General features: G+C 44.7%; 1 protein-coding gene across 1 annotated transcript in view; it reads right to left on the bottom strand.

The window, feature by feature from the left end:
* LOC128852287 (inverted formin-2-like) overlaps positions 1-15,625 on the bottom strand; it is an 18,873-nt gene continuing 3,248 nt past the window's right edge. The window contains exons 5-19 of the mRNA XM_054068040.1: positions 14,539-14,684; positions 14,391-14,452; positions 13,560-13,662; positions 13,390-13,475; positions 12,755-12,855; positions 11,378-11,448; positions 11,160-11,267; positions 10,158-10,228; positions 9,407-9,527; positions 8,444-8,608; positions 7,657-7,759; positions 6,675-6,833; positions 5,157-5,915; positions 3,655-3,711; positions 1-1,271 (exon numbers count right to left, since the gene is read on the bottom strand). Coding sequence (XP_053924015.1) covers positions 3,656-3,711; positions 5,157-5,915; positions 6,675-6,833; positions 7,657-7,759; positions 8,444-8,608; positions 9,407-9,527; positions 10,158-10,228; positions 11,160-11,267; positions 11,378-11,448; positions 12,755-12,855; positions 13,390-13,475; positions 13,560-13,662; positions 14,391-14,452; positions 14,539-14,684 — 2,111 coding nt within the window. The 3' untranslated portion in view covers positions 1-1,271; position 3,655. The remainder of the gene's footprint in view (positions 1,272-3,654; positions 3,712-5,156; positions 5,916-6,674; positions 6,834-7,656; positions 7,760-8,443; positions 8,609-9,406; positions 9,528-10,157; positions 10,229-11,159; positions 11,268-11,377; positions 11,449-12,754; positions 12,856-13,389; positions 13,476-13,559; positions 13,663-14,390; positions 14,453-14,538; positions 14,685-15,625) is intronic.

Genomic DNA, 15,625 nt, shown 5'->3' on the forward strand with positions numbered 1-15,625 from the left:
TTTTGGTTAAAATAAACCAGTGATTTAATTCTTGGTTTAACTTCTAACTTAGTCCAGCAAAGTTTTCAGTATTACAAGTCCCATTAAAGCAAATCAAAATAAGCTTTAGCCTGAACATTAGTCTACCCACAGTGAGTTACCATATAAAGGCATAGTTCTTAAACGCACCCAGCTCTTCCACTTGATTCATGTTTCAGCACAGTACCACACCACAGATTCAACAAATGTAGATAATTTTAAATGGACAGCTATTTACAGTTCTATGATACAATGTTATTACAAAAACTCAAGATATAAAGCTCTGAATTTCAAAAACACAATACTGCACATTCCCAGTTTTAAAGCAAAAGTAGCATGAATCTACACCTTCTGCATCTTGAACACAAAGGCTTTTGAGTGGAAGCAACTGATGACAGCATTCAAACCCAGAGATTTATTGAAGTACGAACTGAAAATGTGTCCAACAGAGCAGACTGGAAAACCCCTTTCTGTTGCTTTAATAAGAGGAACTGAGGCCCTGGTTCTCCAGAAGTTGATGGACACATCCGTGCATGTGAGATGACTACTGATGTGCTTCAATTTAATTGCACGAAAACATAATGTAGGAATCAGACACTGTTTATATGGCCATATGCTTACTAAAATACATACTTTTTTTCTTTTTTTTCCTTTTTTTTTTTTCCCTGTAACTGCTTTCCCTTGCTTTATGATTGAGAGTAAAAATATATTTGTCTGATCTAGGTCTTGGACCTGCTCCAATATAAATTGTCAGTGGGCAATGAGAAGAAGGAGCATCATGCTTCCACCTGTGATGGTACAGCCACTGCTTAATTTATACCCTTAATTTAGTTGAGGCACTGCTATTTTTAAAAATTCTCTGAGGGCTAAATGCTGCGATCCTCTCTTCGGCTGCACTCAGCTGTTGCTTCAAGAGGAGATTGGCCTAAGAGCAGGCTGAAAGACTTGGCTTCCAACAGTGGCCAAGAGGTCTGACCCTTTCACACTGCCATGCACAGAACCATCCCTGGTTCCTGCGGGCGCTCGCTGTAAGGCATGGGCTGACAGTGCCGAAGTCTCCAGGGAGGCTCTCTAGGTCTTGGGCAGGGAAGTGAAAGGCTGCACGAGGAAAAGCGTTGAGTCCTGGTGGGGCAGAAGGGACCATGGTGACGTTTCGGCAATGCAGAACCTGGCTTCTGAGAAGCTGGTAGCACTTCGGGGACGTGCGAGTTGTTTGCTGGGTCTCTGTTATTTCTTCTGCCTTGCTGTGACACCTGCAGAAGGAGGGGGAAATTCAAAGTATTTGCAACTATAAAACAACAGTGTTGTGGCTTTGCATGTGTATGTGTCTAACAGTTGGGGTGCTACCAGGGAAACCAGTTTCATATTCCTCAGATAACCTAAAACCAAGTAGGGCTAAATTTTTAGGTACTTAATAAAAAAATCCATGTTTCCAGAACTGATCCTGATATTCAAGAGTTCAGGCAACTTTCAGGACTGTCAGAAGGATGGGATGGCACACTGTCATTTTTAAGAACCTGTCCCACACAATAACCAAAGCAAACGCCATTTCTAATAACAGACATGAAGGCCATATAAGAAGATGAGCATTAGCTTGATTAAATTTTTGTGGTCCATTTGAAAACCACTCGCAGACAATACTGAGTGTGCTAAAGGAGAGATGAAGCTCTGAAACCCTGCATTCTCTTTGCAGCAGGAGGATGATGATGTCCCACTGTGCCATGTGCAGAACGTAGCTGCTGGCAGGCAGCACTGTGTCCCCTCTTATCCCTTCCCTCCCTCCTCACCAGGCTGCAGTCTTTGAGCACTGACCTATGCTCCTAGTTTGGTTTGTTCTTTATTTTCTAGGGAATAAATCAAGAAGATTTGTGAGCAGAGAAATTGCCAAAGCCCATTTGCTTAAGGACTTGTGCTTTCAAGACTTTTGTTTCCCCTAACATTTCCAAGAGACGTAAAGATGGGAGAGGAAAAAGGGGATTGCAGGTTTCAAAGTGCAGCTCATCTCTGCCCTCCTGGCACCGCTGCCAGGCGCTGCATTTCAAGGATGCACTGAAACTCCTGCCTGACTTGGTCAATTCATAAAGGTACCATTTGTCCATGTGTTCCTCTATGTTACTTTCCTATGTTTTCTAAGGAGAAATCAAAGCTGTTTGTGTCTCTGTTTTTTTTCTAACGCAACTTCCTCTTAAGCTTGCATACTGGAATCCCTGTGCTTACAACATACATAATCTGAATTATGCTTAACTCGTGGTTTCAGCTGACCCCCTCCCGGTGCAACATGACCACTGGTCCTCACATATTTCTTACCTGTGTCTTGCTGCTACTATTTTCTGCTCTTACTGCAAATCTTCATTAGGATTTTTAAATCAAGAGAGCTACTTCCCCTTCCCACTTAATATGATCCTACGGTACAGCATGGAAAGGGCCAAAAGAAGGGCAGGAGTAGTTATGATGATAACTACCCAATTTATATCTACTTTTCTCTTGCTATCAGTGATGCCTCAGGTGCAGGAACAAAAGCAACCCTGTGTGGAAATCCTGCAGAGATTCCTCTGTTCTGCCACCCCAGGGGCCAGGAAGGGGCCAGGGCCACCAGGCTGTGGAGGAGCAGGGCTCCCAGCCAGGCTGGTAGCCCGGGGCACTGGGGATGCTGGAGAATAAATACATTCCTTTCAGGAAAAGAGACAGAGAGAGATTTGACATTATTGATTCAGTTCATAGGAAATGCTCAACAGCATGGAAAGGACAATGCATAACTATGCAATTTCAGTACAGTGGGTCTTTCGATTGTTTCTTTTTCTTGCTTTTCTTTCCAATTGCTGTAAAACCAGGCAAAGTTTTGCAAATGAAAGTCTCATCCTGAAACTCCTTAAGTTTTCTTTTGAGGGGCAACTCTACTTTGCCAGTATCAATGAAGGATGCAGGGAACTTGGTACAGTTTCACTAGAAATTAAGTTTACCTGTATTATCTTTTGGGCAGACAAAAGCCAAATTAGAGCCCCCCCAGTCTCCTCTTCCCAGAAAGCTGCATGAATACACACAAGAAGTATGTGTGGCCTGTTTGGTCCAATGGACTCATTTGTGTGCAACTCTGGAAATTAATTTGGCTTTGAGTTCGAGCTGGTATCTTGCACCAACCAGCATTTCTTCCCAGGCTTAGTGTTTTATTCCCTTTTCTGTGTACCTATATTTAAACAGTGCTATAGGAAGTGACTACTTGCAAGCAAACCAACCATTGCTCTTCACAGGGGGTAGGTACTGAAATTGCATTGTTACAGTTTTGGAGAAAATAATGGGATCAGAGCAAGGACTTTGTTTATCACATGAAGCTGGATTCATTTGGTTAGAATAATGACTTTTAATTATCTGCAGGGAAAGGTGATTTGGCTGCTGCTGACACAGACGACAGATGTGTGGGCTGCGACCCTGTGTTGAGGGGAGATTAGCACTGACTCCACTCAACACAAGATCAAGACATTGGAGAGTAAAAATCAAGAGTAACAAATTTATTTTACGTGTGTTTGTGATTAGATACAAAGACAAAAAGCTTAGCTGATATGCTGAATACTGATTAGGTCTGTAAAGTCCCAGTGCTGCGGTTAGTTCACATAAAAACACTTTTGTGGGTTTACATACCTCATTGTACCACACAACCTTTTTTTGTTTTATTATCTCCCGTATCAGTTTCAACCTCTGTTTTTAAACAAAAGAGAAACACTAAATATATCTGATCAGGGCAAGGCAAATTTAACAACAGGAAACTTTTTATGATGAGAACCTTATCTAGTAGCAGTGATTCCTAAGATGCCATTCCTGCATACCCAGGGACCACTGTAACTTTTGAGTTCCTTAAGCCAGAAATACTAATTTTGGATGTCAGGAAAGCATCACCACGGCTGGGAGTGTGGAGTGCTCCTGCTGCTGCAACTCCTTCTGCTGCCTCTGGGAAGCAAGTTTGTGAACCATCGCTCCAGGGAAACCACTTCTTGTTTGTGGCTTGTTTTTTGACTAGGGGAAAGTGGCATGTTTAGGAATATAAATAACTACAGCCCTAGGGCATGCCAGCATTACAAGGGTAAATCTCTCTGTAGCACATGCTCAATCCATGCTGTCTTTCTCAGCAGTGGATATTCAAATCCTCCTCTCCTTTCTCCTTCATTTTCCTTCAAAGGAAAAGCACTAAACATTGATTAAAAAAAAGAGACTTTCAGCACTTTCCTGCCTGTTCCTTCGGACAATATATTACGTCTTTCTAAAGGGTAACAGACCCAAGTATCTTCCCTGTGAGTCACTTCTAATTTGGGATTAAAGTATCCACCCAAGGGTGGCTTCAGCTCCTAAAGTCTGAGGGACTTGAACACACTTCCTAGGCTTGGAGCCAGCTGCGGGTGCTCACCATGAGATGGAGACCTGGGTGGTTCCCTGTCTCTGGTGGTGAAGCTCTCTCCCAGCACCAGTGGGGCAGCCCAGGGCACAGGACCAATTCATCCAGTCAAATACAATCCTTCACACAGGCATCAGCAAGATGCTCATTTTTAGTTGTTGGCTTTCTCCTCTCATCCTGCAGAGGTGGCTCCAGGACCTGCTGTTCAGGAGCAACCTAAAGTACCCCTGGGGCAGGCTGTCAAGTTACTGCAGGCAAAGTGCTCTTGCAATGAGGCTTAGGAGAGGAAAAACAAACAATCCCACGGCAACGCTCACAATGCAGATTTTATGTGTTTATAAGTAGCTGAGAGTGGGGATCACTGATTAAGTACCCGGTATTAACTGCTCTCAATCACTGCTCTGGAGTCTAATGGAGCTCTTGTTTGCACATAACTGTGCCTCGTAGCAGTCTTTAGCACACTTCACAGATGTGCTTATTGCCATCATAACTGCATATATGTAACGGGCTTTTTAATTATTGATTCATCATTATCCCTTCATAAACTACTTATAAATGTCAAGAGAACAAACTGTGCTTGTGTTTTTCTTTTCAAATTTCTGGTTTTTAAAAAATAATTACTTGATGAAACAGTGTGGCTGTAGGGGCAGTGGGCATTGGACCTCCAAGTGAGCAAGAACATATATAGACAAATATATGAGGAAGCCTCCCCAGTTTAACTCAATTCCCGACAGCTATGCATGAAATAGGCTACCTGAGTAGCTTTTGCTGTGCCTCTTCTTCTTCCTCCGTTTCCCAGATGGCCTCTGCTTCTCCCTGTCAGCGTGAGTTTGCCCTGGTGGGAGTGTTGCCGAACAAGAGGAGTCGGTGGCTGGCTCCTCTGAGAAGGACTTCTCTTGAGAGGTGTCCAACAGTGAATCTGTACCGGGGTCTTCGTTTTCCTTGACCATGTCTTTCAACTCTTCCTGATGAGCCTCATCACAGGGAGCAGACTGACAGCTGCCAGGTTCAACTCTGGTCTCACCCGGCCGTGTTTCTGGCTCCTGCACAAGCCTGTAGCTCTCTGAACCATCAGCTGGGCATTTCTTGTCCTGACTTTCTGAGATGGACCCATTGAGTTGGTCTCCCAGAGCAGTGCCTGAACTGCTGCTTACAAAACTTATCCCTGTACCTATGTTAGCAGCAGAGAAGGCAATGGAGCCACCCTTTGTGCTTGGCTGGAGGCTTGCCCAGCTGTCTGCCTGCTCCATCCTGGCATCTGGCATGGGCTGACTGGCTCTGTCAGCTTCCACCAAGCTTACTGAGTCCGTCCGGGACTCTGGTGGCAAATTTCCTCTAGCACTGGTTTTGGATAACTCCTCTTCTGAAGCTGAAGCATTTGTAACATCTCCAACCATCTCCTTCAGGGCAGTGGTTGAGGGGCGAGTGCTTTCTGAGGGATGATCACTGCTGTTCTGCTTGGTCTCATTATCAATCTGCTTTCCTGCTACTTGTGGATCCACAATGTTCTTTCCTTTAAACAAAAAAAAAATGCAATCAGCCACAGCTGCAGAGTTGCATCCGCGATTAACCAAGGTGTTTCTGTCACCGAGAGAGGATACAAGCAAGGTTTGCCTGTGGAGGGGGAACTGACACTAAAGAAACTATGCAGAGGGAGCACCATTTTACCCTCCCTATACTTCCCCTCCTTATACCCACTGCGGTCACGCCATTTGGATTCAAAGGCTCTACCTCAGTAAAGTCCCTGTTTTCAGCAGGTGTTCATGTGTCTTTGCTGCCAACCAGCTTATTTCCCTGGAAGCCCCTTGATTTGCAAGGATGCCTGAAAGCCTGTGGCAGGAAGAGGGAATCCCCCCTTTTTTAAGGGCTGCTTTAGACTCCCAACTGTAGACTAAGCCAGAACGCAGCAGTCTCCAAGACAGTGAGAAGCTGTGCTACTGAGACTTGATAGCATGAAGAGGACTCATGTGGGGATGACACCAATGCTCCACCAGCATGGTACTGTGGCTGACCAATGGGCTGTGCCTCTCACAGGGTTTATCAGCACAGGTGGAAGGCCACACTGTTCCAAAATGCTGCTAATTCCAGGACAGACCTGGCTGGCAACAGCTCAGGGCTCTCTGCTTCTCTTCTCCACAGCATTGGCTACAGAGCATCCTTAAAAGAAATGACCCAAATGCAAACATCGAGGTTTTTTGCTTGTGTGCTTGGCTCGGGCTCAAGAGCAGATGGAAATGAATAGCTACAGGTACAGTTGGGTCTGTGTCCTTACCAGTCCGGCTCTCCTCTGGGCTCTCCGCAGGTGAAGTTTTAGGAAGTGCATCTGTCTCGTGTCTGTTCTTTGTCTTTCTCAGCGTGAACCCTTTCCTTATGTCGGCCAGCAGCGCATCGATGACGCACACCTCCTCCTGCTTCACCATCCCCTTCTTAACTGGGATGGAGAGACATGAGTGTTATATCAGCTCATGAGATGCAGGAGAAAGACACGTTGCAGTGAGGCTGTTGCATGGGGCAGGTACTGCTGTCTTGATACAACCAACCACTGGGCAAAAGCAAGGCACCAATGCCAGGTCTGGAAGCAGCCATGCTCCATGCTCCTGCAGCAGTGTGTCCTGGCTAAAACCAAAGGATCTGCCCAAAAGCCTGTGTGCTACAAGCTAGCACCAGTGCCACTGGCTCTGCCTGTCCTTGTGCCTATTTGTAACAAGATCTTGAAAGACTTCTTGTTGGTAGGGACCTTTTTTGGGGGGGGAGCGGACAGAGGGATAATTATCCTGATTTTTCTTTCCTCTCCATTTCTTCCAATTGTTCTTTTCTGTTGTGCTGCCTCTCATTTTCATCCAGAGAAAGGCAAATTTAAGTTATCTGCAAGATTTTTGGGACATCAGCAGTCTCTGTTAAAGAAAGACCATTCAAGTGTATATGGGGATTTTGGGGGAGAAGTCAAATTTTTCTTGTTAGACTTGGGATTCAAAAGTTATGTTTAGAAACTGAAAAAGTTAATGGAAATGTTTCAATTTTACTTTTTTTTTTTCTCTGCTGTTCAGTCAGCAAACCTAAAATTAACTTCTCTGCCCAGCTGCAACTGTGAAAATTCAATTCTTAGTTATGGCTGTAAGACAGCTAAAAGCCTTTAGTCAGCCAGCACCTGGAAACACACAAAATAAATTACCACTACCGGTCCATTAAAGCAGGACCAGCAAAGAGCTCCTATCGGCTCCATCTCTCTTTTTGAAGCCTTTTTAGATACTCACTGACTTTTCCATTTTCTCCCTTCTGTCTCTTCCCCTCTTCCTCTTCCAGCTGTTTCTTTCTCTTCTCTGCTTTGGCAGCTTGTTCTTTCCTGTCCTTGTTTTCCTGCAGTGATATAACAGGAGCATAAGAAGGTTGACTAAGTGTCTGCTCAAAAAACTGAAGAGGAGAAGGATGATCTGGAGATGGTTGCAAAGGAGGAAGAGAAATTCTGGCCTTATCCCGTGCAACAGATAAAATGGGCAAGGGGAGTAAGGGCTGTTTTGCCAAGATGGTGAGAGGCAGACCACTGCTTGCCCGGGATTCTGCCACATTCCAGTCTGCATTGGCAGCAGTGATCTGTCTGACACAACTACCTACCCCTGCGCAGATCTGCATAACCTTTAGCTGAGACAAAAGTGGTAACTCCAAACTGGTGGCTTTTTCACTACACATCCCCTTTCTGGGCCTGTTTGCTCAGGGTGAACAGGAGGGTTAAGCTTTATAAGCCTGTTCTTCTAAAACTTAGGTATTTGATTCCAAAGCATCTTCGAGACTCTGCAGCCAGAGCTGCACTAAAATCATAAATCACCACATTCTGGGCCAGACCAGAAGCATCAGCACTACATGACAGTGCAGTGGAGCAGCAATCAAACACTTCTTTCACCTGCTGACCAAGCGCTAAAAGGAGGAGGCTGTAATCAGCATCTTCCCTCCACCAGATTTGTGTGTCCATCCCATCCCTGCCTGTTGGAGCGGAGGCATGCACCAGTACTAGGGAAGCTCATCATTATGTGGGCAGACACCAACCTTCAGGGCTCGGATGAAAAGATCTCTGAAGGTCTTCATGGTGCCAAATATGTCCTCTAAGGACAACTTGTTTGGGTCTTCACAGAGATAATTTGCAAGTTCTTCTCTTTTCATTTCAATGGTTTCAAATTCTTCTTCCAGCTTTCTGGAGGCATCGATGCTATCCTGAAATGCATTTAATATGCATGGTAAAACACCATCCAGAGGACAATGAGTAAAGTGCACTTAAAGAAAAACAGGACGTCAATGTAAGAGCTCGAAGCAGAACTGTGGGCTCTGGTTTTTAACTGCAGCAGAGCTTATAAGGGGGAAGAAACTAAGATCTGCAGATGACCTTCGCTCCTGGCAACTATGCTGCGCCAGTTTACAGGGGTGGCAAGACATGGAAAGCTCAATGAAAAGTTTAATCCCAGAAGATGGGCTTTACTCTGGTAATCCACACAGAGGGTGAGCATCTTCAGTCAAAGTGAGAAGTCACACAACAGAGTGGAGAGAACAGCAGAGGCAGAGGCTTGAAGAAAGCGTCTCACCAAAGGTATCTAGGTTTTGGGTAGAGTTGGGAAATAAACACCAGTGGGCTGTGTGGCATCACAGCTTATTTACAAACCTCAGAGCATGTCTCGTGACAGTATTTTCCACCCTGTCATGAGCCTCCTCAGACACAGAAGTTTAGACCAGATGTTAGGAAGTAAGTTTGTTTGCTGAGGGTGATGAAACACTGAAACAGATTGCTAAGAGAGGTGGTAGATGCCCCATTCCTGGAAACATTCCAGGTCAGGTTGGATGGGGCTCTGAGCAACCTGATCAAGTCAAAGATGTCCTGCTCACTGCAGTGGGGTTGGACTAGATGGCCTTCATCGTCCCTTCCAATCCAAAACATTCTACGATTCTACGATTCTGTATGTACTGCGCACTGCAGTAATGTGTGTAATGGGGGAAATACAAGGGAGGTTCATTACTGACCTGGATAGGTTTCTCATACTGTTGCTTCACATCATCATTGGATGATGAGACTTTTCGCTGAAGCTCCAGCAACTTCTTTAAATTGGTGCTGGACTCCGTGCGTATAATATCAAGATTAATCCTGAAATCACACAGAACCACCTCATTAGTTGACACTCCAGGATTTGGGGCTGACCGAAGAGAAGACAAGTCTGAGCTGGTGGTTTCATCATCCCTCTACTTCCCAACACTTCACTGAACTGAAACCTGAGCTCTGAACTCTCTATATAGTTCAAACATATAGAAAACAGTTTCTCACCACAGTACTTCTGAAAAGGCTGTCAGGTCTACCTGTAACTTTGTGTATGAAGTAGACACCAAAAAAAGCCTACCCAGACAAAAGGTTGTTCTCTACCCTCAGAGCTCGGCATTAGCTCACTTTTCCTTGTTAAAGACACTTCAGCAGTGCTTCTGTGTAGCTGGCCTTCACAAGCTCCTGCTACCACAAAGACAGTGGAGATTTTGGAAGGGCCTGGGACGCAGCATTAACTAACACTGCAAATTTTAGCCCTGAGTGTTGCCAGCTGTAAAACTATTATACATTAAAGGGGTTTCAACATTCATCAAACAAATCTTTCTGTTTAAAGTAGATAAGATGCAATCTTGTTAATGTGCTATACCAGCTGCATGTGTCCTAATTTTTGCTACATTGTTGACGTGTATGGGATTTATTTTTGTTTTTTAATTCAAAGGAAGTGACACACGATTTTACCCTGCTGCTTTTGAAACAGTTTCAAGATCCTTCGGCAGTTCCAGGAGGTCCGTGTGGCTGTTTTCTACTTCCTGAAGCAGAAGAGAAAAAGAAGTGTTATTTGCTGTATGGCAGTAGCTGAGGGAGGAAACTGGGGGCAAGCGATGCAGGCAGAAGGGCCGAGGAAGGATGACTGTTCTACGTCCTGCTGCTGCTCCCCCTCTGCAGTTTACCTCACAGAGCTGAGCAGCATTCAAAGCAGGAAGGCACGTTCGGAGAGGAAAGACATTGCTCAGGCAATAAAAATGTACAAGAGGGCTGAATGTTGGAAATACTCATAGTTCAAAGCAAAGCTGCCCTGCTACTCTTGGCCATGGGAGGAGGCAAGACTGCTGTTTGATGCAGTCTGACGCTTCCTGTGGTCCAGGAAGGTATCAAAAGGGCTTGAATCTTATTTGAATCATTTACTTTCATGGCTGTGGTTGCTGAAGCTACTGCCAGCTGAAGTGAACACGCATAACTGGAATGGAGGAACTTTGATGAATGAAGGCGGCACAGCAAAGCATGGAGAAAAATAAAAAAAATACCCAGCAATGCAGGGAATAAGAAAGTCATTTGGGCTGGAGAGGAGCATGAAAACCTCAAGCATGGACTGGTGGAAAAAGAGGCCATGGAAAGGCAGAAGGGCTGAATGGTTACAGACCAGCCAGGATGGTTTTGGTAGCCATGTGCTCTGTGGTTTGCAGCTGATGATGTGCAGATTGCACAAATATGAAAGAGGAAATTCCAGCCATTGCGGTGAAAGATGCTGGAGGAAAGCAGTACAAGACTTAAAATAAAGAGGTCCCTGAGCAGCCTCTGCCAGACTAAGTGAATGGAATTCCCTCAACTTGCAACACTCTGCAGGTAGACAAGGAGGATACGAATGCTAGTGTGGCATTAACTGAAAGTAGAGTAGGAGAAATGGTTCATCTGTGATAAAATACTCCCCCTTCCCTATCACTCAGGACTTGGCAGTGGTACCTCCAGAATATGGTGGAGCAGCGTGATGCGGGTTTGGTTTGCTTTGGTTTCTGTTAGTTTGAGTAAAGTGCTGATTTTAAATCCATCGGCATCGCCCGTGTGACTTCCCTACAAGACAGAAAGAAAACAGATGTAACTAATGTGTCCATCAAAATGACAGTCCTAAAGATCATCCACATATTGTAATGGGGGAAGGACAAGGCAAAAGAAGTCCTTACATAGTTCAGAAAGTTTCCAACTTTGAGAATCAGTTGACAAAAGAGTGGCAGGCGATGACTGTTCAGAATATCTGAAAAACATAAAGCACTTTTAAACAAAAGCCTCTGTTATACTACAACATTTCCTAAACTGCACTGAACCTGGGATACTGAACTCTACCAAACAAAATCTGATTTTTCAGGTTTGCAGCCCAATTGCCCAACCTGCGGAGAAAATGGTTCTACATAGATTCGGTTCTATGAATTGTGAAAGTTTTTGTCAACTTATGTTTCTTCCTTTACACCTGCTCTCATTCCTAATGGAAAATCACCTGGAGTTGGACTCTCCTCACTAGCAGCTATCAACTCACTATTTTTTTTGGAAGTACCCAGATTTACCCTGGTGTGGGCGAGGGTAACTGGGCTGTAATTTCAATCTTTCAGGCTCCGTTCAGCTGTGCAGCAAAGCCAGTTCTGACAGCCCTGCCATTATCTGCCAGCTGCTATATAACCAGACACACTTGCCCTGTTCTTGGTCTCGCATGGTGGAGGTGATTACCAGGGCATGAAGGGGGCAGTCCCTGCCCTTGCTCTTACAGCAGGGCGATGCAGTGCCATGTTTTCTGAGGCACTCCACTCCGAGGCAGCTCCAAAAGGACAACAGGGCTACTGGGATGACACTTATTGGGGAAAGCTTCAATTTTTCCAAGCAGGCATCTGTAACACCAATTGGAGGAACCCTTGGCAAGAGTTGGGGGAACAGGCTCTGTAAGACAAACAGCACTTGACAGTGCCAACAATAGCATCCTGCCCCTCACTGGAGTGGGACGTGAGATTTCTGCCACAGGAAGCTGAAAGCTCTTGCATAATCTCTCCATATTCTCACAGCATCAGAGCATCATCAATTTATAACTCAAAATAACAAATCTTTTATTCTGGTTCCATTTGTGGGCACAGAAAAACTAAAGCATCACTACTTTCTGGGGAGAGTTCAGGGTGGTTTTTTCTGGCAGCTGAGAAAATTGAAGGTCTTAATGTGGCAAATAATGCTGCATGAATTAGCTGTAACAGGCCCAGCTCCACTGTCCAAATCCAGCTCCTTTGAAAGGGCTGACGAGCTTGCAATGCTTCACTGTTGAAAGTGTCTCAGAGGAACACATCTGCCGCAGAAAAAGAAGGCTGAGGGTGAGGGAAAATGATCTTTGGTTCTATTAAGGGTTTTGACCATCAGTGGAGTTAGCTAAAACTGCACCCTCTATCCTGCAGCAAACCAGTGAATGGACCACATTGGAGATTTTTGGGGGCTGGGTTGTATTATTGCAGAGCCACAGGGGAATTTTGGTGGGTTTCAAGCTTCCCATCATAAATAAGTTCCAGAAATAAGGTCAAGTCACTTACCTTCGCAGGCTTTCCGGATGGCTTCAGCTTTCGGCTGAATCATGTCCAGCACAACAGTGGTCTCCTCGCACATCAGCATACATTCGATGCGCAGCTGGTAGCTAGGGACAGACGGTGATCCAAAGCTTAAAGGTTCTGTCATCTTGGCCAGCACAGAGGCTCTCTTCCCACATCACTGGTCTGGCAACCCCACAACATTGCTGACAACCACATCCACATCAATCCAGTACCTGTGACAAGGGACTGCCACTTGCCTTGGGAACCAGTGGGGATGCAGTTTCTGCTGACACACTCTGATCAGCAGAGAAGACTGACCACCATATGGGGGTCAGATATGGGGTCCGCCTTCTTGGCATTGCATTTAGCACTGCCTTTCAGTAAGTTATGAGGCCTCGTTGGGTAGGTCTGACATGGGGTTTAGGGCAGCTTTGCTACTTCAGAGAGAGAGAAGGTGCTGAAGCAGCACCAGCCCCTCATCTAAGGCTAACAGATGAAGGGATGGCTTTGAGGCAGAAGGGGGAATCCACTAGCTATATCGATCAGTATCTGTCTGTGAGGGTCCTAAAAGGAAATTAAACTTCCCAGAGGTAAACCAAGAAAAATATGGGGCTGAAGTTCATGACCAACACCCTTACCTGGGAATTTGAAGGAGAAGAAGATAAAACTGATCTGCATTTGCTAGCTTTGATTTTTCTTCTTTGAAGGACTTCAGGTTTTCTATCTGATGAGGAAAAAAGAATCGAGATTGCAGGACTGCACTGTGTGTTTAAGTCTATGAACTACGGGTACCATTTTTCCTGCTGACCTCATGCTTTTCAGGAAGCAACTTCAGCAACTGCTTCAGAACCTCAACATCAAACTTGGTCCGATCTCCGTTCTGGACCATGGCAGCCACCTCTTCATTGGAGCTGCAGAGAAGAGGAGCAGAGTTAGCCAGCACCCAAAGACCCCTCCTTCCACAACCACATGCTACCGAGACACGTCTGTGCAAGCACTCTATGCTTTCACAGAATCATAGAACTGTTTCTGTTGGAAGGAACCTTAAAGATCACTCAATTTCAACATCCCTGCTATGGGCAGGGATACTTTCCATTAGATCAGGTTGCTCAAAGCCTCATCCAACATGGCCTTGAAATCTTCCACCTCACTTTCCCTAGTAAGAATCACAATAATCCACAAGGAAAGATAGGTCCCCATGATTAACTTAGAATTGGGACCTGGATTCCTGTTACACCCCAGATTTTGTTTCAGGTCCTGGTCAAACTCACATCTCTATCTCTGGGCATTTGATTGCCTTAAAAGAAAAATTAATTCTTAACTTCTTTATTGTCCTTGTTTGGAGGAGAGATTGTCTCACAGCCTAAGTCACCCTAAGATACCGTGCCACAACTTTATCTGTAACATGGAGCTATACCGCCTTTGCCAGCATACCGGGATGTTGTACGTAAAAACAACTAAATGCCTAAACTCACTGTTTTAAAGACACTGCAGGACAAACCGGGAAATGTTCAGATGTTTCAGTAACACAGGCCACCATAGTACATTGGTTAAAATAGACGTCATGAGGACTTTCTAGATACTATTCAAAACCTGCTTAAAGTTTTGTCAACTGTCAGGAAAATTGGCCATATCTTACCATTTAAATTGCTTCAAAAATATGTTCAAATTGAGACTTTTCTTGGAGTCCAAAAATGTGATCTTCATTAAAGAAAAAGAAGATATCTCATATTAGATGAGCTGTCTGCAGTGATCTTTATTTGAAAGAATGAGAGGGATCTCCTCACCTCCTTTGGTTCTGTCTTCACTGGTGCGGCTATTTTCTCCTTGGGAGTTGGTTGTGGAAAGCAAAAGAGCTGCTCTATGCTTGTGTAATTGGGCTCTATGGTTTCCTCACTGCTGCTGCTCACTGAAGCCCACATCGAGTGACTTTCTGAAAAAAGAGAAGGTGTTCAGATTGGCTACAGCGATAGCTGAAGGCTCCTGGTTTTTAGGGCAATGTGAATTGATAGAGAATACTTCTCAGAAGTTGAATGAAATAAGAACAGGCATATTCATCTTGGACAAATGCTAATTATTGAGGAGAGGCAAGCGCCACAGACAGGATCCAAAGAGCCTGAAGGGTAATCAAACCTGATGATTTTCCCCCAAGATATGCTGGTAAGGGGATGCAGCACTGGGCACACAGAGGCCGTACAACCTCATCCCTCCCTATACAACTGTATTCTTCTCCACAGTAGGGAAAAGATGTCAGCATGAGAAGAGTCTTAACCATTTCTTTCCCAGTCTCACGACTGACGTTATTTTTCCTTCCCATGGACTGGCCACAACCTGAACATTTTCTGACTTCAAACTTTCTACATTTTTCATTTTATAATTCCATTTCTATTGGACTGATTGAACTAATTCCCACTGTGCTTTCTTAAACATCTTGCTTTAGAAAAATCCATCACCCAAAAGGGCCTATAGAAGCCTCTACTGAAATAAGACCAACAATTAACTGCTCCTGTGACTGAAAACACTCCTTATTTAAGCTTCACCTATGCAAACTTCCATGCAGTGGATGCCTTGCTTGTCTAGGGCAAAGCTGACCTTGCCTGTCCTGGATTCTTCTCACATTTCATGCTCCTATTTAGATTCACTAGGAGAGGGAAATGTGACCCAAAAATCAAAAGACAAGTCAATGATTCTCAGCTCTCCCATTCTTTCAGTGTCCTTCTTAAACTGTGACGTGATCCTTACCTGCACTCTTTATGCATGACTTTAGTATACACAGATAGAAATACAGATGAACTGGGGAACGAAAGTCTGGGAAACCCAGATCAGAGCCTGTTGAGAAATCAAGCCTAAGGCACGTCACAATGGATTAGGGAA

Source organism: Cuculus canorus, chromosome 5, assembly GCF_017976375.1.
Source record: "Cuculus canorus isolate bCucCan1 chromosome 5, bCucCan1.pri, whole genome shotgun sequence".
Classification (NCBI taxonomy): domain Eukaryota; kingdom Metazoa; phylum Chordata; class Aves; order Cuculiformes; family Cuculidae; genus Cuculus; species Cuculus canorus.